This window comes from Cryptomeria japonica, chromosome 3 (genome assembly GCF_030272615.1).
Source record: "Cryptomeria japonica chromosome 3, Sugi_1.0, whole genome shotgun sequence".
NCBI classification, from domain to species: Eukaryota; Viridiplantae; Streptophyta; class Pinopsida; order Cupressales; family Cupressaceae; genus Cryptomeria; species Cryptomeria japonica.
In genome coordinates, this window is record NC_081407.1 from 389,010,895 (window position 1) to 389,031,982 (window position 21,088).

The window sequence follows — 21,088 nt, forward strand, 5'->3', positions numbered from 1 at the left end:
CAATGGTATTGTGCCTTGACAACTAAGAAAGAAACTCTTGAAAAGGTGAAGGATGATTCTATTAAAATGGAAGAGATGCTTAAGGGGATTCAGGATCAGCTCCTTGTGTCAATCAGAGAAGTGTATGGGCAAGAGATACTTGATGAGAATGGCTTGAGTGTTGATAATTTGCAGAGCAAAGTGAAATACAATTTCTTTCCAGCTACAGGCTTTTCATCAAATCTCTTGAACAATGTTTCTTCATTCATAGTCTTCATGGAAAATTTTTGAAAACAGGAATTGGAATGGCAAAGAATCTTTGCTACTTGTGTTGAAAGTTGAAACGTTGGATGTTAATGAGTTCAGGCTTGACATCATGCCAAGCGTATCCATGGAAGAGCTTGAAATGGTCATTTCTAGGTTCATTGTATTTGCTCTCAAGGAGAAAGACAAGGGGAACATTTTCCTAGAAGAAAGTTTGTTGCAATCCTAGTTGGCATGGAATTTTGTCATTCGTTCTCTTTTCTCACATTTTGTGCCAAGGAAGGTGTTCATTTTTTATTGGCTGGTTTTTTATTAAGTTTTAAAATTAGTTGGTTGGTTACAACTAACCCTAATTAGGGATTAGTTGTCTCAATCTTGGCCATCGATTTTAGATCCATCTTGGCCCTTTATTTGTATTTGGAGCTCTATATAAGCTGCCATTTTCTCAATTGTAATGGATGCGAGATTTGGAGAATTGTTGCTACATTGCTGCTAGATTAATATTAGACATTGAAGCTTGGTGATTTTCTGTTCTATCTTGGAGTATTTGCATGGTTATCCATCTTCTCAAGTCAAAGTTTAAGTTTGTTTAATTGCTTTAGATGAATGAAAGGTCTTTGTGAATGATTTATGGGGAAATTCACATATTCATGCTACTAGTATTTGGCTGATTGTTAAGTACTTTGCGTAGTCAACTGAATTCTTTATATGAACTTAACTTCTATTGCTATTCATTCATTGACATGCATTATATTGATGGTGTCTATGTTGTTGGTAGTAATTTGAATATCAATTGTTTACCTTAGAAGATCACACTAGCTTTGAGGAGTTGTTCTTTGTATGTCAAAGCAAAGCCTAGTTGAGTTTCACCAAAAAAATGTCCATTGTCCTTGCATTCCTAGGTATAGTTTAGTATCTCTCAAACCCCTAATCTTTTTGCACTTTTTGTCAAACAATCATTAGTAGTAGTAAGCAAAGCGTGTCATTAGAAATCATTCAAATCCAGATTCATTTAGCATTCCTCGTGTGATTCATCTCTTAAGAACAATTACATAAGTCTCCCTTGTGATTCCAGCAATATCGCATCAACCATTAGCTTATCCACACGTCAAGACCTGACATTTGGAACCTTGGAGTCACCTCAAGTGATCACTTAGTTCAGCATTTGATTGTTCAAGAGAAGATAAGATACCTTGGTATTTTATTCCGTGTATGAAGTGCATAAAAAACACATCAACGTGTCAAAGTAATGCTAGCTAGGATTAATTAGCAAATAATTAAGGAATGGTGCTTCATTATGTTTGTGTTGTTTGGATTTGATGAAAAGCATATTAAGTAGATGAGAGAGTATGACAAGGGTAAACTATCATGTGTAGCACATTGTTTTACCATGTTTCGCAGAAAAAATACATAATTGTTTTGGGTTAGTATTTATTTAGTAAGTGGTTTAACTTAGTGACACCAGGAAGATACTACAACAACTGATTCAAGTGTCCAACTCAAAGCCTTGGATTCCATTCTCAAGCTCATGTTCTAGGCAACCGACACTAAAAACCTAAAAAGCTTTGTCTAGGATATGTTTCCCAGTATCAGATTGATTCTTATATTATTCTGCAGCTACGTAGTAATAGATTCTACTGACTATGACATGAAAATAGCAGGCAGGGTGAATGATATTATCAATGTAAGTATTGCAGACAAATCAATACATTTTATCATCAATAATAAAAAATGAGAATGATATATATATATTGTCATGACCCCAAGCATGAAGTGAAGATGGCAGCACCAGAAAATCATCTCAGGCATAAGACTCCACGATTTTCTCTCAAGAGAAGATGCTGGCAGCAAGTTACATCCACCATAGAGCAAGCAATCCACATCCAAATTAGCAAGGTGTTGATCGGATTAAAGAAGCTTGCAGGCGCATTAAAAGATGCTGTTATTAATTGATGACTAGCGTTAATAATCTTTACTGGAAGGCGATCATCCTAATAACTATTAGTTAGAAGCAAAAGAGATCATAATCCTAATAAATGAATATTAACCAATCAGTTCAGGAAGCCATGTCTTGAAGGGTCAGCGATCAGTAGAGAAGAGACATGTCCTTATGAAGCATGATGTCCATTGCAAAGAGTGTGACTCTACGCCTTCTCTTAGCAGCTATATACAATCAATCTGCAAAGGGGAAGAAGGGCATCGAAAAGACAGACAAAAAAAAGTCAGTCGAATAAGGAAGAGAGATCCAATTGCAGAATTAAGAAGAGAAGTCAGCAGACTTTGATAGTTATAAAGTGCTGAGTATGATGATACATAGAGATACTTATCATGTTAATTCACTTATCATCTCTTCAATATAATAATGCTTGAAATGATAAGGAATTAATATATCACTTCTAATATTATCATTCTTATTATTATTATTAATATACATATTGATAAAGATTCCTTAAGGCTCTTAACCAATCCACCATCCCACTATGGAGGAGAGAATGAACTACATGGTAAGGAAGCAAGTAGCATTGGGTCCATCAGGCATGCCAACCCCAGGTGGGGCCAGGAGGCCGAATGGCGGGTGTCATTTCGTGCTCTTGGGCTTGATGAACAGGAATAGGCTTGAGGCACCTTGTACGATTTTCCAAGGGACCCCATAATGTGGATGGGTTGTTAGGAAAAAGTCTTAGGGAATCCACATGCACATTATGTAATTAGCAATGGTGATTAAGATTCTCCTTATAGTATTATGAATTATATGTTTGACAATCTTTCATGGATATTAGAGTGATAACTAAGTTGTTTGTAGGATCTAAATCAAGATCTAAAGTGGGCAATTTGCATTCCTAAATATATTTCATTCCTTATCTACGGAATTTGGGATTCTAGGGTAAATTAGTAAAAGATCCCAATATGGAAAATTACAATTGGTAGCAGAGCACTGTTCCTACCAGCCTAAGGAACAAATAATAGTTGATGCAACTTAGCCAAAGGGCTCAAAGGGCTTTGGAAAGAGAGAGGAACAAACTTACATCCAACCATAACCCTACAACCAACAACACCATGAGCGAACAAATAGACAATGAATTAAGGACCCTCAAGGAGAAAAACACTCAAGCTCCCATGAAGCAAAATGAAAGAAATGAAAGAACGACCCAACTTCTCCTCCAAGCCATCCAAAACATGAATAAATATAATTCTGGATCCACCCTAACCAATGGGAGGGATACCCACTCCAACCACTTCGAAAATAACAGCCCAACAAGGGTATTAACCCCTAGACCAACAAGACCTCCCTTCCTACCTAGGGAAAAACACATGGTAGAGGAAGAAGCAAATAATCCAACCATTGATAATGTGGAAGAACTTGAAGAAGCATACTCAAGATTAGATCCCAAAGTTATGAGGAATGTCTCCTTTAGGAATTATTGTGATGTTAAAACACAAATTGACCCTAATAGGAGAAGAGGGCAACTTGACAAAGATTTAAAAGAAAGGATTAGTAAAATGACCCTTCCCAACTTTGATGGATCCGTGAAATTTACGGCACGTTCATGGGTCCAAAAGTTGGGCACCTACCTTTCACTTAGCCCCATGATAGAAGAAAACGCCATAAAATTTGTCGTACTCCACTTGGAGGGAACAACCCATGATCGGTGACATCATGGCCCTATTACCCAAGGCCACCAACACATAATGACTTATGATGAACTCGCTTGAAAACTTATCCAAAGGTTTGACCAAAAACACCCCAAATGGTACTTTAAAGAGCTTACACAAATAAAGAAACATGGAACCCTAGAAGAGCATGCCATTAAATTCCAAAAAACTTTCAGTTGTGGTACCAGAAGTGTCTCAAAGTAGGCTAGCATACCTATTTGTCACGGGATAAAAGAAACTATCTAAGGCTTGGTAAGTGCCCTCAATCTACATCACTTGAGGATGCAATCCAAAAGGCGTTAAAATTAGATATTACACCTACAAAGGACAAATACCATACATAGAATCAACCTTCTAACATTCATACCAAACCCTTTTACAAAAAGGACAAACAACAAATACCTTATTCTTACAAAGAAAGAAAGGAGTGCCTGAAAAAAGAATTATGTTTCAAATGCAAGGAAAAACGGGAACATGGGCACATTTGTAACCAAGAAAAACTTAATGACGAGAAGACCTAAAGAAGAAAGGTTTGTGTTTCAAATGCAAGGAAGAATGGAGGCCAAGACACATGCGGAAAGGAAAGTCAAGCACATAATATCAAAAATTGTCCAACGAGGAAGCAAGGTAAAATCCAAGCAAGAAAACAAGGTATGACGAAGAAGAACAAGGAACCCTAGCCACCATCTCACAAGCCTCCAAACATCAACCCTTTCGAATCAAAAGTATTCTAAAAGGACAAAAGGCAATCGCCCTTGTGGATAGTGGGGCATCCCACAACTTTATCGACAATAACTTGATTGCAAAAATGTAATTGGAAACCAAGGACTTTAAGGGCTTTATAGTAGCCTTGGCTAATGGATCTATGGCTCAATGCAGCAAGAGAATCCCCCAACTAGAGATCACCTTGGGAAAGCATCCCATCAAAGTGGATTTCTATGTGGTAAATCTAGATGTTGATGTGATCTTGTGTACCCCTTGGATACACTCCTTGGGACACTTCACTATGGACCTCCCAAAGTTGGAAATTTGTTTCCCATATAATGGCCAAGAAGTCACTTTACGTGGGCTGTCCAACAAATCTCCAAAGATAGTCTCATCCAAGAGGATGGAGATAATTTTCAGGCATGGACAAGGAGAATGGACCGCACAGTGCATGATTCTTGATAAGTCTTCCCCCCAAGGGCAAAGCCCTCCATATTGATATCCAACCCATACTTGAAAAACACAAGAAAGTATTCGGCAATATTCCACCACGGCTACCCCAAAGAGAGGATTTGAACATACCATATAACAGGAATAAGGGGCTAAGCCCATGATTACTACACCTTGCAGGCACCCCTAAAAGTTCAAAGAGGAAATTTTAGAAAACCATCAAAGAACTGCTTGAAATGGGTCACATTCGGCCTAGCTCTAGTCCCTTTGCCTCCTTTGTGATGCTACTCAAAAAGAGAGATGGCACTATGAGAATGTGTATAGATTATAGGGCTTTGAACAAAAAGACAATAAAAAATTGCTACTCTATTCCAAGAACTGATGAGTTAATTGACGAACTCCACGGAGAAAAATATTTCTCTAAATTGATTTACGATCAGGTTACTATCAAATAAGAATGAGGAAAGAAGATATTCCCAAGACAGCTTTTAGGTGTCACTATGGACACTTTGAACTCTTGTTCCTACCTTTTTGGCTTAACTAACGCCTCCGCAACATTTCAATCATGCATGAACCATATATTTTGAAAACAATTAAGGAAGTTCCTACTAATATTCTTGAACATCTTGATTTACAGCAAAACATGGGAAAAACATCTTAAACGTATTGATGAAGTCTTGGAAATTCTCAAGCAAGAATCATTATATGCCAAAGCCTCCAAATGCGAATTTGGGCTAAAGGAGATCCTATATCTTGGTCATAAAACCAATGCACAAGGAGTGAGTGTAAATGAGGAGAAAATCAAAGCTATTAAGGAATGGCCACAACCAAGAACTTGAACCCCACTAAGGAAATTTGTGGGCCTATGTAGTTATTATCGACAATTTGTAAATGGATTTTCTAAACTTATTGCCCCACTCACCGACTTAACCAAAAAGGGAGCCTTTGCATGGAATGAAGTGGCTCAACAAGCGTTCAATAAACTAAAGGAAATAATGAGCTCATGCCCTATCTTATCCATTCCTAATTTTACAATACCTTTCGGATTAGAATGTGATGCTTCCAGGGAAGGCATAGGAGCAATCCTTATGCAAAACAAACATCCAATCGCATTCAAAAGCGCAAACTCACTAAAGCTACATTACTCCATCTATGATAAAGAAATGTTAGCCATCATGCACACACTAACCAAGTTCCAACAATATCTGGTTTGAGGGAGGTTCCTTGTCAAAACCGATCATAATAGCCTAATATTCTTTACGAATCAAAAGGATCTAAACAATAGGCAACAGAATTGGGAAAGTAAAATACAAGCCTATGACTTTGATATTGAATACATGAAAGGAACAAACAACATTGTAGCAAATGCCCTATCACGACAACCCCACTTGAACTCCATGACAAGCATCTCCACGGACTAGAAGAATGCCATTATTGGCAAGTATGTCAAGGATCCACAAGCCAATGGAACCCTAGAAGGAAATATACCCAATGAGGAAAACAAGCTAGTAGAAAAACTTATTGTACAAGAATAGGGTATTCCTTGTAACTGGCTCAAAAATGAAAGACAAGATCATGAGAGAATATCATGACAATCTTTTAGCAGGCCACCAAGGGTACTACAAAACTTATAAACAAATAAAGGAGAAATACTCTTGGAAGGGTCTCAAGAAAGATGTCCTTCGGCAAGTCCAAGAATGTATAACCTACCAAAAGAACAAAGCCTCCTACAACCACTACCCATCCCTAACCAAAAATGGGAAAGTGTTTCTATGGACTTCAAAATCGGGCTACCAAAAGTAAGTGGCAAGAATTGCATATATGTAGTCGTAGACCCTCTCACCAAATACAAACATTTCATGACAATATCCACTGATTATATGGCACCCCAAGTCATCAATGTATTCTTCAAGGAAATCTTCAAACTACATGGTCTTCCAAGAAACATCGCAAGTGATAGAGATAGCCAATTCCTTAGCCTATTCCTGGCAAGAATTCTTCCGTCTAATAGGAATTGAGCTCACACCTAGTACAAGCTATAATCCCCAAACTAATGGCCAAACAAAGATTTTAAACAAGTGGGTGGAAGGATACTTAAGAAACTATGCCACATGACAATAGAATGTGTCGATCAAGTGGTTGCAGCCTGCTAAATATTGTTATAATACCACCCACCAAATGTCAATAGGAATGAGCCCATTCAAATCCTTGTACAAATACGAGGCGACCTCTTTTGGAAGTTTGATTCTCCAAGAAAATTGAGTACCAAGAGCTAAGGACTTCGTACAGCGAAATATGGATATTACGAACACACTCAAGGACAATCTACGCCACACAGAGAACCAACAAAAGATTTATGCCAACTGGAAGCAAACCGAAAGGACATTTGAAGTTGGGGGCTTGGTTTTCTTATGACCACAACCATACAAGCAGTCTTCAATCAAGGTTAGTGGAGCAGAAAAACTCAAACCCCAATTTTATGCGTCTTACAAGATCCTAAGGAGGATAGTCGAGGTAGCCTGGGAGTTGGAATTATCAGCAAACAGCAGAATCCACAATATATTTCATGTATCCCGACTCAAAAGGTGCTAGGGTAACATGTTACCCCATGTGCGGAACTACCCCCACTTGATGATGAAGGCAAATTAATTCTAGAACCTGAAATAGTTCTCAATGTGAGGGAGACGAGATTGAGGAATAAAACTGTTTCTGAATTCTTAGTTAAGTGGAAAGGCCTAACTATAGAAGATGCTACTTGGGAAGGAAATGAAATCTTCAATCATCCAAATTTGAAATTGCTTGAGGGCAAGCAATCTTGGGGAGGGCAGACTGTCACGACCCCAAGCATGAAGTGAAGATGGCGACACTAGAAAATCGTCTTAGGCATAAGACTTTATGATTTTTTCCCAAGAGAAGACGCTGGCAGCAAGTTACATCCACCATAGAGCAAGAAATCCACGTCCGAACTAGCAGGGTGTTGATCAGATAAAAGAAGCTTGCAGGCACATTAAAGGATGTTATTAATTGATGACTAGTCATTAATAATCTTTGCTAGAAGGCGATCATCCTAACAACTGTTTGTTAGAAGCAAAAGAGATCATAATCCTGAATAAATGAATATTAATTAATCAGTTCAGGAAGCCACGTCTTGAAGGGTCAGCAATCAGTAGAGGAGAGACATGTCCTTATGAAGCGTGATGTCCATTACAAAGAGGGGTGACTCTACGCCTTCTCTTAGCAGCTATATAAGATCGATCTGTAAAGGGGAAGAAGGGCAACGAAAAAGGCAAACAAAAAGAAGTCAGTCGAATAAGGAAGAGAGATCCAATTGCAGAATTAGTAAGAGAAGTCAGCAGACTTTGATGGTTATAAGGTGTTGGGTATGATGATACATAGAGATATTTATCATCTTGATTCACTTACCATGTCTTCAATATAATAATGCTTGAAATGATAAGTAATTAATATATCAGTTCTAATATTATCATTCTTACTATTATTATTAATATACATGCATAATTAATTAATTATGGTTGATAAAGATTCCTTTAAGGCTTTTACCCAATCCACTGTCCCATTATGGAGGGGAGAATGAACCACATACTAAGGAAGCAAGTAGCATTGGGTCCATTAGGTACGCCAACCCCGGGTGGGGCCAGGAGGCCGAATGGTGAGTGTCATTCCATGTTCTTGGGCTTGATGGATAGGAATATGCTCGAGGCGCCTTGTATGATTTCCCAAGGGACCCCATAATGTGGATGGGTTGTTAGGAAAAAGTCTTAAGGAATCCACATGCACATTATGTTAATTTTATCAGATTTGAGAATGCTAAGGGTTATTTTATTTATCAAAGTACTTCTTTTATCATATATTGATTTGATCTCTTTTGAATATAAGCAAGTAAGAAGCAGCAATCAGAATTTATGATTTGTATTTCAATGAATATGTAACAGCAATGTTCGGTTTTTTTGCAGGCCGGCTGGTTCAATATTTCTGATTTCTATATTGTCCCTTAACTGCAGCTATACACCATATATACAATGCTGTGGAGGCATGCCTCTACGTGGAATAGCATCCATGTAGAGACATCTACGGAGACATGTCGTAGAGACATGTCTCCACGAACCCATGAGGGTTAGACCGATAAACATTAAAGACAATACGCTAAGATGCAAGATGGTATAATTAACCAATTCGACTTTATGTCGACTAATGTTTGTCAAGCGATTAAATGTAACAAGTCGATTATATCGACTATTGGTTTTAATAAACATATTTAATAATCAGCTTTTTCTTTATTACAAAAATGTATGTATATATTATATGTACATATATATCAATAATGTAAATCACAAACATTATTGTATATATAGACATATAGATACATATATACATTTGTAATATATTATAATATATGAGTATTAAATCCAATCATCAATTACAAATACTTTAGTGACAATACATATAAGCTAATTTAACATAACTTGCAAGGATAAAGCAACTATCAAATGCTTAAGGCCAATTGGCCACTTCAGCATTTGATTTTGATGATCAGAATTATCTGACCAAAGCTACACAACATTAACACTCCCTCTTAGCTAGGGAGGATCAATTCTATCTCAAACAAATGACATCACCTTCTCGTGATATCAAAGAATCATGACATAACCACAAATATCACGTCTCATGATATTTTGTCATGGTTCTCAAAGAGTATCCAAGATCCATGATATGTGCACTGGTATCAAGTCGCATGATACCTATCATGGGGATATAAATCATGTCCTATCCATGAATATTACGTCGCATAATATTTGCCATGATCGTCTCAATCATTATGATTTCTCAAGATATCAAGTCTCATGATATCAATCATAATGCTTGCAGAGATGCAAACTATCACGACAAAGTTGCAGATATCAAGTCTCGTGATATCTATTCATGATAGTGAGGTTAGAGTACCGTGAAATCGTCACTCTACAGTATTAACCAAAATAAGTGAAACTTTGAAAAATCGTCATCTTCCAAAGTCACACAAAGATTAAATAGTCATATAGTTTCTGTGTAGGGGAAAAAGCGAGACTAGGCTAACATGTCCTAATCCTACCTTTTGACACACATTATGGAATACGAAAGAGCCTAGAGGTATCACACAATTGGCTACTTCTTTTTGTGAAAGAGAGAGCCACGGGCTACCTATTAGGGTTTCTATTCCTTTGTTGTAATTGAAAGATAAAATGATGCAAGTTCAATTCCTAACCTCCAAGTGCAAGTATGAACTAATAACAAGATTGCAGAATTGAAGTTAAACAATGGAAAGCTGCAAACACAAGGGCAAGACAAGAATGCAGATGCGTACCCGGAGTTAAAATCTGAGTGAAAATGTTCGGGACGGGGGCGCGGGCGCCACTGTCCTGATTCTGTTCCTGAAACTGCACCTGAAACTGCTACTTTGCAACCTGGAAAACTGTCGGAAATGCTAAAAATTGTTGTCTATTAGGAGGACCAGGGCGCCCCGCGCCCCTGTCCCAGGGACCAGGGCGCCCCGCGCCCCTGTCCTGGTCTTCTGCTCTGAAACTTGGTGTATGGTTCAGTCTCCGTCTGCTTCTTTCGGATCTGCAACTTGCGGCGTCGTCTGAATCCCGAAATCTGCACTTATATCTGAAAAGGTGTTTTGGGCGGCTATATAGGGTTTTGCCTTAGTCAAACCCCCGCTTTGGTGATTTCCACCTCCACGAATAGCCAAGTTGTATTGTAAAAGTAGTGTGTGTGCAGACCTTGTGTGTGTGCAAGATCCTAAAATGCACGTAAGCAAACTAGAGCAACCTAGAAAGCAAACCCTAATTGCTTGTAAATGATAATGTAAATGCTCCAAATCGAGATGTAAAGAGATCTAAAGCATGAATGCAAGTGATATAATGAGACTTATGCAAAGACATGAAAACAACATGAAATCATACCCAACCCCAAGGGAGGGGTACAAGCCAATCTTCAATCGGTGATCCCTTATTGCTCTTCAATGCCTTCAAAGCCCTAAATGGATGAATGAAATTGATAGATGCTTGATAAATGGATGTTGAATGTTGTTGAAGTCTTCAAAGATCTGCTCTTTCGCTGCATAGAAGGTCCTGAAAACAAAATTCGGATCCTTTCAAATGAAGAAAGAGAGCTCTTATATATGAAACCCTAGGTCTTAATTCCAACTTTTGGCCGACCTAGAGATTGAATATCCCGCCAATTTCTTGGGGTTAAGCTTTATTTTATGATTGGATCGCACTCCTAAAATTTCGGGAAAAATGTCCGGGATTGTGTGCACTCCGGGCGCCATGGTCCCGGCAACTTTTCACCAAATTTTCAGGGCCGTCGAATATGATGATTTTAGAGAGAATCCCGAAGTTACAGGTGATTTCGAGATGTTTCGACCCCCGAAATCAAGCCCCCAAGTTCCAAAATAGGGCCTAATTAGGGTTTTTGATTAAATGATGTATTGGAGGAATAAAATGATAAGGGCACATTTTAATGAAAGGGCCCAACTTTATGATGTGGAGGACGATGAAATAGGACCTTAGACCTAATTAATTTGATTAATTAAATGCTAAAGGAGAAATGCAATGAAAAATGCAAACTGCGCCAAGGTGGGTGCTAAACTAGGTGTGAAATTGTACTGCTTTAGCAAGTGCGTACAATTTACGACGCTACAGTTTCACACATGACAAATAAGAAATAGTACAACAGATCAAAAATTACATTCTCAATTTAACTTACATTTTCAACCATGCCAAGTTTCTTACGAAAGTACTCAACCTTTGCTTTAGACAAAGGTTTGGTGATAATGTCTGCAGTTTGCTTGCCTGTACTCACATATTTTAGAAATCCCATTTAGAAATGTTGTTTTCACATCCATCTGGTGAATTTTCCATCCTTTAGATGCTGCAATGGCAATGATGGTTCTCACAGAGGTATATCTGGCAATAGGGGCAAAAGTCTCTTCATAGTCTATTCCCTCTTTCTGAGAGAATCCTCTGGCAACAAATCTTGCCTTATATTTTTCAATACTGCCATCTGCTGCATGCTTGATTTTAAATAGCCATTTGGAGGATACTATTGATTTGTTTTTGGGACGAGGTACAATATCCCAGACATCATTTTAATGATAGACTGATATTCTTCAGACATAGCATCCTTCCACACTTGTCTTTCTAAGGCTTCATTTATCCTGGATGGTTCTGAGTTTATGATTTCACCCATTAGTGCAATATAGCTGGAGAACTTATGGGGTCTTTTGCTTTCCCTAAATGTCCCTGGAGGTGCTGCATAGTCTTTTGCTTCTTGAATCATTTTTCTGGCCCAAAGAGGCCTTTTACGATTCTCAAGGGGGACAGGATTTTGAGGATCTGAGTTATTCTCATTATCATCATTGTTTATAGTTTCTGGAGTCTCCCTCTGAATCCCAAGAACTGGATCTTCTTCCATGTTTTGAGGAGGATGAGGGTCTTCTAAATCTCGAGAGCTTTTAGATTTCATGAAGGCAATATCTTCTTCAAATATCACATCTCTATTTAGTTCAATTTGCTTTTAACCTGGAATATAAATCCTGTAAGCTTTGGAGGTTTCACTATAACCTAGAAAAAATGTCTTTTCTGTCTGAGGGATCTAGCTTGGTCCTCTTTTCTTTTGGTATATAAATATATACAGGACAACCAAAGATTCTTAGATGGCTTATGTTAGGCTTAACTCCAGAGAAGGCTTCTTTCAGGGTTTTATTATCTAGGAGAGAGTGAGGGCTCCTGTTTTGAATGTATACAACAATGCTAGATGCTTCTGCCCAGAAGAAGGTGTTTAAATTTTGGTCATACATCATGGCTCTAGCAGCTTCTACAATAGACCTATTTTTCCTTTTTGCTACCCCATTTTGTTGGGGGTTGTAGGGAACAGTGTACTCCCTCTTAATCCCAGCATTGTTACAAAAAATCTTAAATATTTCTGAAGTGTATTCCCCCCCATTGTCTGTCCTTAAGATTTTTATTTTCTTACAAGATAGATTTTCTACTAGGGCTTTGAATTCCTTAAATCTCATAAGGATTTCTTCTGACCCTTTACATTTTAGGAAATAGATCCATGTCTTCCTAGAATAGTCATCAACAAAAATAATGTAATATAAAAATCCTCCTAAGGAGGTTACAGACATTGGTCCACATAAATTAGAATGAACAATTTCTAATATATTTGTAGTTTTGCTAGTGCTGGAGTGAAACATACCTTTTGTGTTCTTTCCAAGAGCACATCCTTTGCATGTACCTTCATGATTTTGTTTTAATTTGGGTAGACCAATCACCAACTTTTCAATTGTGGGAAGAGCTCAGAAATGTAGATGACCTAACCTCCTGTGCCAGATTTCATTTGAGTTTGGTGATTCATGTAATAAAACTTGAGGGAGAGACGTGCATAGTTTATAAAGGCATCTATGCCTTACTCCAATTGTGTAGGCATTCTTTATGGTTGAATTCTTTGGCCAAGCCAAGACTTTTCCTTCCATGAAGGTGACTCTATAACCCTTGTCTTCAAGTGCTGAAATGGAGACTAGATTTCTTTTCATCCTTGGTACATATAGTACTCCTGAGAGTTGAAGAGAAATCCATGATTTCAGATTTATGGTGCAGGTCCCAATCCCTTTCACAGGGTGGCTTGAATCATCCCCAATGGTTACTTCTTCATTTGAATTTTCTTTTAAGTCATCAAGATGTTCTTTGAATCCAGTAATATGCCTGGATGCTCCACTGTCAATTACCCAAGTATTAGGGTTTGTTGAAACTCGACTTGAAAAGGCAGAGTAGAATACAAGCTTTTCTGATTTTTCATCTTCCCTTGATTTTCCAACTTCTGCAATGGAGACTTGAGTCTTTAATCTGTCTGGGCACTTAATGGCATAGTGTCCATATTCATCACATCTAAAACATTGGACTTTGGTCATATCTTGTTTCCTTTTGTGAGAGTATTTTCCTTTGTTTCCTTTAGGTTCTTTGTCCTTCTTCCCTTTAAAATTTCTTTTCTTTCCCTTTTTGGGTGAGGAAGAATTTAGAACACAAATGTCTTCATTTGAAGTGGTTTGATTATCTCCCCTTACATTAAGTCTTGATTCCTCTTGGATGCAATCAGTCTTTAATCTATCAAAATCACGTAGTTTGGCACGAGCACTGATTCCTTGCATGAATCCTTCCCATGATCCTAGTAGTCCATTTAGTGCTAACAGGGTTAGCTCCTTACTATATGCGATATGACCAATTGCAGAGAGTTGGTCTTTTAATTCCGTAATTCTCATGAAATATGAGGTGATAGATTCACCCTTATGTATCTTTATATGATTAAGTTTTTGTTTTAAGGATAGTACCCTGCTGGTGTTGTTAATTTCATACATGTTTTCCAATGTCGAAAACATTTTGCTTGCCGTATCCAATTTGGAGATGGTAGGCACTATGTGATCTTTCACTGCATCTACCAATATCTTCATGGTTTGGTTATTGTTTTTAATCCATAGTCTTTGCTCATCTTCATCTTCTGGCATGGATGAATCTTTGTGCATGAGGGTTTCTAATTCCTATTCTCTTAGTGTAGTCATGATTCTAAATTTCCATGAAACGAAATTTGATGCCCCTTCAAGGCGGTCCTCAAATCTTAACCCCATTTGCCATTTTGAGGTAAGTAAGAGATAGGGGAGTTTATATGTGATTTCTATATAATTTTTATTCTTGATTTAAATCTGATATGATCTTCCTTAGACTGTCTCTAACACCATGTTAATTTTATCAGATTTGAGAATGCTAAGGGTTATTTTATTTATCAAAGTACTTCTTTTATCATATATTGATTTGATCTCTTTTGAATATAAGCAAGTAAGAAACAGCAATCAGAATTTATGATTTGTATTTCAATGAATATGTAACAGCAAGGTTCGGTTTTTTTGCAGGCCGGCTGGTTCAATATTTCCGATTTCTATATTGTCCCTTAACTGCAGCTATACACCATATATACAATGATGTGGAGGCATGCCTATACGTGGAATAGCATCCACCGTAGAGACCACGAACCTGTGAGGGTTAGACCAATAAACATTAAAGACAATACGCTAAGATGCAAGATGGTATAATTAACCAATTCAACTTTAAGTCGACTAATGTTTGTCAAGCGATTAAATGTAACAAGTCGATTATATTTACTATTGGTTTTAATAAACATATTTAGTAATCAGCTTTTTCTTTATTACAAAAATGTATGTATATATTATATATACATATATATCAATAATGTAAATCACAAACATTATTGTATATATAGATATATAGATACATATATACATTTGTAATAGATATTAATATATGACTATTAAATCCAATCATCAATTACAAATGCTTCGGTGACAATACATATAAGCTAATTTAACATAACTTGCAAGGATAAAGAAACTATCAAATGCTTAAGGCCAATTGGCCACTTAAACATTTGATTTCGACGATCAGAATTATCTGACTGAAGCTACACAACATTAACACATTATGCATATAGCAATGGTGATTAAGATTCTCCTTATAGTATTATGAATTATATGTTTGACAATCTTTCACGGATATTAGAGTGATAAATAACTTGTTTGCAAGACCTAAATCAAGATTTAAAGTGGGCAATTGTGCATCCCTAAATATATTTCATTCCTTATCTACGAATTTGGGATTCTAGGGTAAATCAGGAAAAGACCCCAACAGGGGACATTATATATACATACATATACATACATACATACATATATACATATATGGGTGCACACACAAAATTAAAGTATAGACAGTTTTGTTAAACTGAAACATCTTCATGAAATGCCAAAGCTTGAATGGCAGCCAAATGTTGGCTAGTTTCTTTACATTGATAAAATAGTCAATCCACAAGTGTACACGTACAATTCAATGTATACATGAGCGTATTTAGGACTTCCATTTCTGCCTGGTGCAAACGCATGGGAAACGAAACAATGTTTTTCATAAGATATGTAACAAGAGAGAAATAAATGCACTTATACAACAGGAACACCCTGTAAGCTGGGTTGCTGTGATAAACAACAAATACCTCTGCACAAAAGTGGGAAGCAGAAATAATAAATAATAGTACAAACTTGGAAAAATGAGCTATAAAGAGGAGGGAGTATGAGTCTCCATAAGAAGTTGACATAATATAATAGAAGAGATCTAAAGAAAGGATAGCTTATGCAAACATTACTCCCTAAGAAACATACAAAAAATTACAAATGAATAAATGGTTACGGCTTATCTGCAAGTAGCATCAAACTCTATGGACCCCATAAAACTTCTGAATAAATAGTTGCAACATCTCCATCAGAAGGTGCCACCTGTCTAACTCGTTTCAGAATTTCCTGCTTCAGCGCTCTCTTTTCCCTCTTCCTTAAACCTTGTCCAATCTCCACCTGTATTGCAAACCTGGACACAGCACTCGCAAAGGGATGCTTGCGCCAAAACTCTTCAACAGCCCTATAATGCTGCTCATCAGCTGACTTTACAGATTCCAGGAAGCTTTCTGCTGATCTCCTGGAAATAGAACGAGAGGATTTTGCCCCATTTTCAGATTCATCCTCTACGTTCTCCAAACAGTCGAGGGGATCTTTTTGGGGCGAAGTAATGCTGCTAGACCCCATTGAATTTCCAGGAGCCAAATCCGACTGTGAATCATGGTGAGATGACAATAGTGATGATGATGATTCCTTACTTTCGAAGTGCATGGGCAAATCAATGAGATGACCTCCAGCTTGTGACTGCTCAAGGTGTGCAAGCTTTCCTACAATGTCATCCTCTAGCATGGCCTCTATTACCTCCTTCTGACCATAGTAAACTATCTCAAACACACACTCAATTGCAACCACACTCATCTCTTCCCGCTTGTCCTCCAACAAGCCCACAATTTTCCTCACTCCTCCATGGGCATGAATCTCATCCACCACCGCGCCCTTGCCCGCTGTAACCAAACTCCCTATAACACTTACAACCCCAATTGACAAATCACTGGAATCCTTAACCATGCTTAACAAGTTCTCCACAACACCCAACATGAGAACCTGACTGACAAACACGTCCTTATTAAAGAGAACCAGAGCAGCCAAAGCAAAGGCAGCCTCCCTCAGAACCCTAGGACTCCAAGACTCAGGCCTACTGAACATACAAGTGAGGGACTCAAAGACCCTGAGAGACAAAATAACATCTTGCAGCTCAGAATTGTATCCTTCCTTAACCTTAGCCTCAAACACGCCAAGAGCATCAATTATCTCTTTCTCTTTACAACCAGGGCTGTCCAGAAGCTTCAACAGATGCTCAATATTCTGCCGATCTAACCACAAATTGATCTCAGATTCCATTGCATTGGCCACGTTACTGATATCATTCCCCAAAACCTTCCCCTTGGCCCTCGAAATATAGTATCGCAAACCTCTTCTACTGGCAAGCTTACGAGCCCTCTCCAACTGGGGTTCCATCAGATTGCAAAAGTTCAAAAGCTTCCGCCGCAGCTTTGGGTCCTTCACTGCCCCGCTCTCCTCCAGCCGCTTAAGCTCTTCCACCAAGCTTTCCACATTCTTAGCATTCTTGGGTAACTCCTGAGAAGCCTCTTTCAGAGCTTTCACCATGCCCAAAACATCTTCTGACATTACTGCCTCTGCCTTCGATACACTCATAGCTCACTGATTCTTTCAACCCAATAATTTTACACAGATTTTTCTTTCCTGCAAACCATCTATAACCCCTTTAAACGTTTTACATGGGACGTTACGAGGTGAGATTTTTTTCTCATACAAACTGGCAATTAGCTAAATTTGCAAGCGCCCAACAACCATTCTCCCTGAACCAACCAAAATATGAATTGGATTTTCTAATATAAAGTGAGCTGGGAAAATACCGAACACATCTCACAAGTGCGTGCAGAGTGATCTCCAATGGTGAAAACAATTTGCTTGACACGTCACTCTGAATTCAGCAGGTTTGTCCAAATTGAATCAAAAATCTTTCGTGCAGAACACAAAAAAGAAGTCAAAACACAAGGTCAACTTTAATGTCTGGGCCTCTGGATCAGCTATTTGTTGGTATAATAATTTAATATTATAATAACATTTAGTATATGCTGTATCCGAAATCTGTGATGCCATTCCACGATCTTTCTGAAGAAAGTTTGGGAACTTTCTCATGTTTTTAGCAAGTATTTCGTTGCAAATTTGGTGACTATTACGTGACACCCCACAATTATTGTGAATCTTGATGAGCGTGTTTTTTAATCTGAATAATATTGAAATTATAATAAATAAATAAATGTAGAGGTTGTGAGAAATAAAATATTAAATTATAAGCAAATATAAAAAACACATAGATTAATATGTAAAGTAGAGTTTTCATAATTGCATCTCATTAATGCTAGTTTTTAAACAAGACACTTTAAAATTATAAAATTTGATTTTCAAGTAATGCTTTTACAAGAATACTCAATGACCCATTGTTGATTTTGAAAATATACTCATAACATATTATAATATGATTTTTAAAAAGTTTAGTGAAAATTAACTTGAGGGGTGGAACAAGTGAAGACATGGTTTTGGGGGCTTTGAATTTATCAACTCATTCTAATGCAAGTTTGGAATGGTATGTGATTGAAAAGGGGTTATTAGTTCCTGCTCCACATGGAACTATTGGGGAGGGTTCACATAAAACAGTGATTAATCATGCATTGAATAGCCAATAGCATCGCTTGATTTGTCCTTTCCTAAGTCTAATTCAATGTTTGGTACAATATGTGATCTAATTTTAGTGATTGTCTGCAAAATGGGAGCGTTGGCAGCCTGTCGTTGGCGGATGCAAAGGCATCTCAGACCCCAATGCAAGAGAACACCCAGATATAGAGGAAGGGGGCAAAAAACAAGGCCTTGGGGTTACCGTTCTTGCAGAAGGCTACACACAGTTGGCAATTAGGATATATGTTCGTATGACGTGTTGTTGCAAAATGAAATGCATTTAGATGGGTAGGTAGTTGCAGTTATGTTTTGCAACATGGAAGTAAAAGTGAAAGTTTTTTATCGTTAGCACCCTTTAACACTGAAGAAATTGAGTTTTTGATGCCTAGGTATTTGGTCTCCTCCAGGCCCGGAAACCAACTCCCTCGGCTGCCTGCTCATTCCTTGAAAATCCCATCTCTATTATTCCCCTGTACTAGACTGTGCACTCGGATAATGAAATCGAGCTAGTCTCGTCAGCACTCTCATGAGAGGTCATTAGATATTAAGGTGTATAGATCTTGTTAATTATTGATCAATAAGAATGAAATCAAACTTGATTAGCAATAACAAGATTCACTGCAGCCAATTTGACAACATTTGAGGCGTCAACCTTCAGTATATGGATAGGCAGATCAAATTCATCATCAATTTTTTTTATTTGAGGAAGTTTATGAAGCTCAGTAGATACAGGTAAAAAAAACTTCCGAGCTTCTGTAAATGAGGTAAACAACACGCTGAGTTACTCCTAACAGGAAACCAATGACATTGGGCACCTGCAAAGAAAATAATAATTTGATCAGAAAAAGGGTTAACGATCCTTGCCAAAAATTACTTGAAATCTATGCTTGAAAACAACACTAGGAAAAGAGAGAAGCTTACAGCTATAAACATATTCTCAGCCATTATAGAGTACACAGACCAGACGAGTGCATTTAGAGTGTTGAATAGGGAGACCAAAAGTGGCATGTACTTCACACTTTTGGTTTTGATAACAAAATTAAATGATGAATTCATCAACATTCATCTGCTAATTAACATCTGTGGGATTTTTTGTTTTTGAAAAAAGACCGGATTTTTTTATTTTCTATTTTTTTAATTTAGGCAGGGATTAGATTTCAAAAAAAATTATTTTTTGGGGTAGAAATTGTATTTTTTACGTTTGTACAGTTTTCATAGTGATAGATAATGGGAAGGCATGCATAATAATTGAAAGTATCACACTTAAAGTGCAAACCAGTAACTATCTGACATTGTTTGAACTGTTGTCGACATTGTTTGAACTATTGTAGTTTTGTCACTGTGTTCAACTCCAATTGTTCACCTTAAATCAAGTCATTTTTTAATGTAAACAAATCATACAAAAGCATTTTTTCATGTAAAACAACCAAACAAAACCAAAATTGTTTTTTTAGTCTTGAGCAGGAACTTCACTGCCCTGCAACTCTTGTTATATATTTCAAAGAATGTTTTCATCATTGACTTTGAAAAGTATGTGTGTTGTTTCTATATGCATGTGTATGTATCCTTTTAATATTATGGTAATATATAATATTTATTAAATCTTAACATATAAATAGAAATGTTTGTATTTAGTTTTGGGATAAAAAATATTAAATTTTAGATGGATTTAAGTCTATTATGTTTTGGGATGTAAAATAAATGGTGATATTTTAGAATTCATTATGAAATAAAATGTTGATTCATGTGCATGGACATATTCAACAGTTAAGTATTAGTTAATGATCATAAAATTTCTTGCACCCACAAACATGTACTACATAGTCTATAGACTCTCATTCTTTGCTTCACTTAAGTTACCTTAATTTCTTGTGTATTTGATATTTGAGTGTTGATCATATTTATAGATACCTTAGTAGGTATGTCAATATGTCAGAGGGGGACATATTCTCTAGGTCATCTAACAATAATGTATATACAAATGATCCAACACATCATTATCTAGTTATGCATATGCTCCTAATGTGTTTGTGGAGAACCAGATTCCTTTTAGGGCACTAATTAGGTATGTAAATATGAATGATATTTTTTGTAATGCTTAGAATTGTCTAATGATTAGAAGATGATTAAAAATAATGCACTTGATGCTTTTAAATATAAGGACATGGCAACATATGACAAACATGTGTTTTCTTGGTCTTAAACTAGAAGGTTTAATATGAGATTCGACTAAAATTTTGAAAAAAAAAATGGGAAGGAGTACTT

At 37.1% G+C, this 21,088-nt stretch overlaps 1 protein-coding gene across 1 annotated transcript; it reads right to left on the reverse strand.

The window, feature by feature from the left end:
• Positions 1-15,916: 15,916 nt before the first annotated feature.
• LOC131047902 (uncharacterized) lies at positions 15,917-18,302 on the reverse strand. The gene has a single exon (XM_057981712.2). It carries the CDS (start codon positions 17,777-17,779, stop codon positions 16,388-16,390), a length of 1,392 nt encoding a protein of 463 aa, XP_057837695.1. The 5' UTR covers positions 17,780-18,302; the 3' UTR covers positions 15,917-16,387.
• Positions 18,303-21,088: the final 2,786 nt, after the last annotated feature.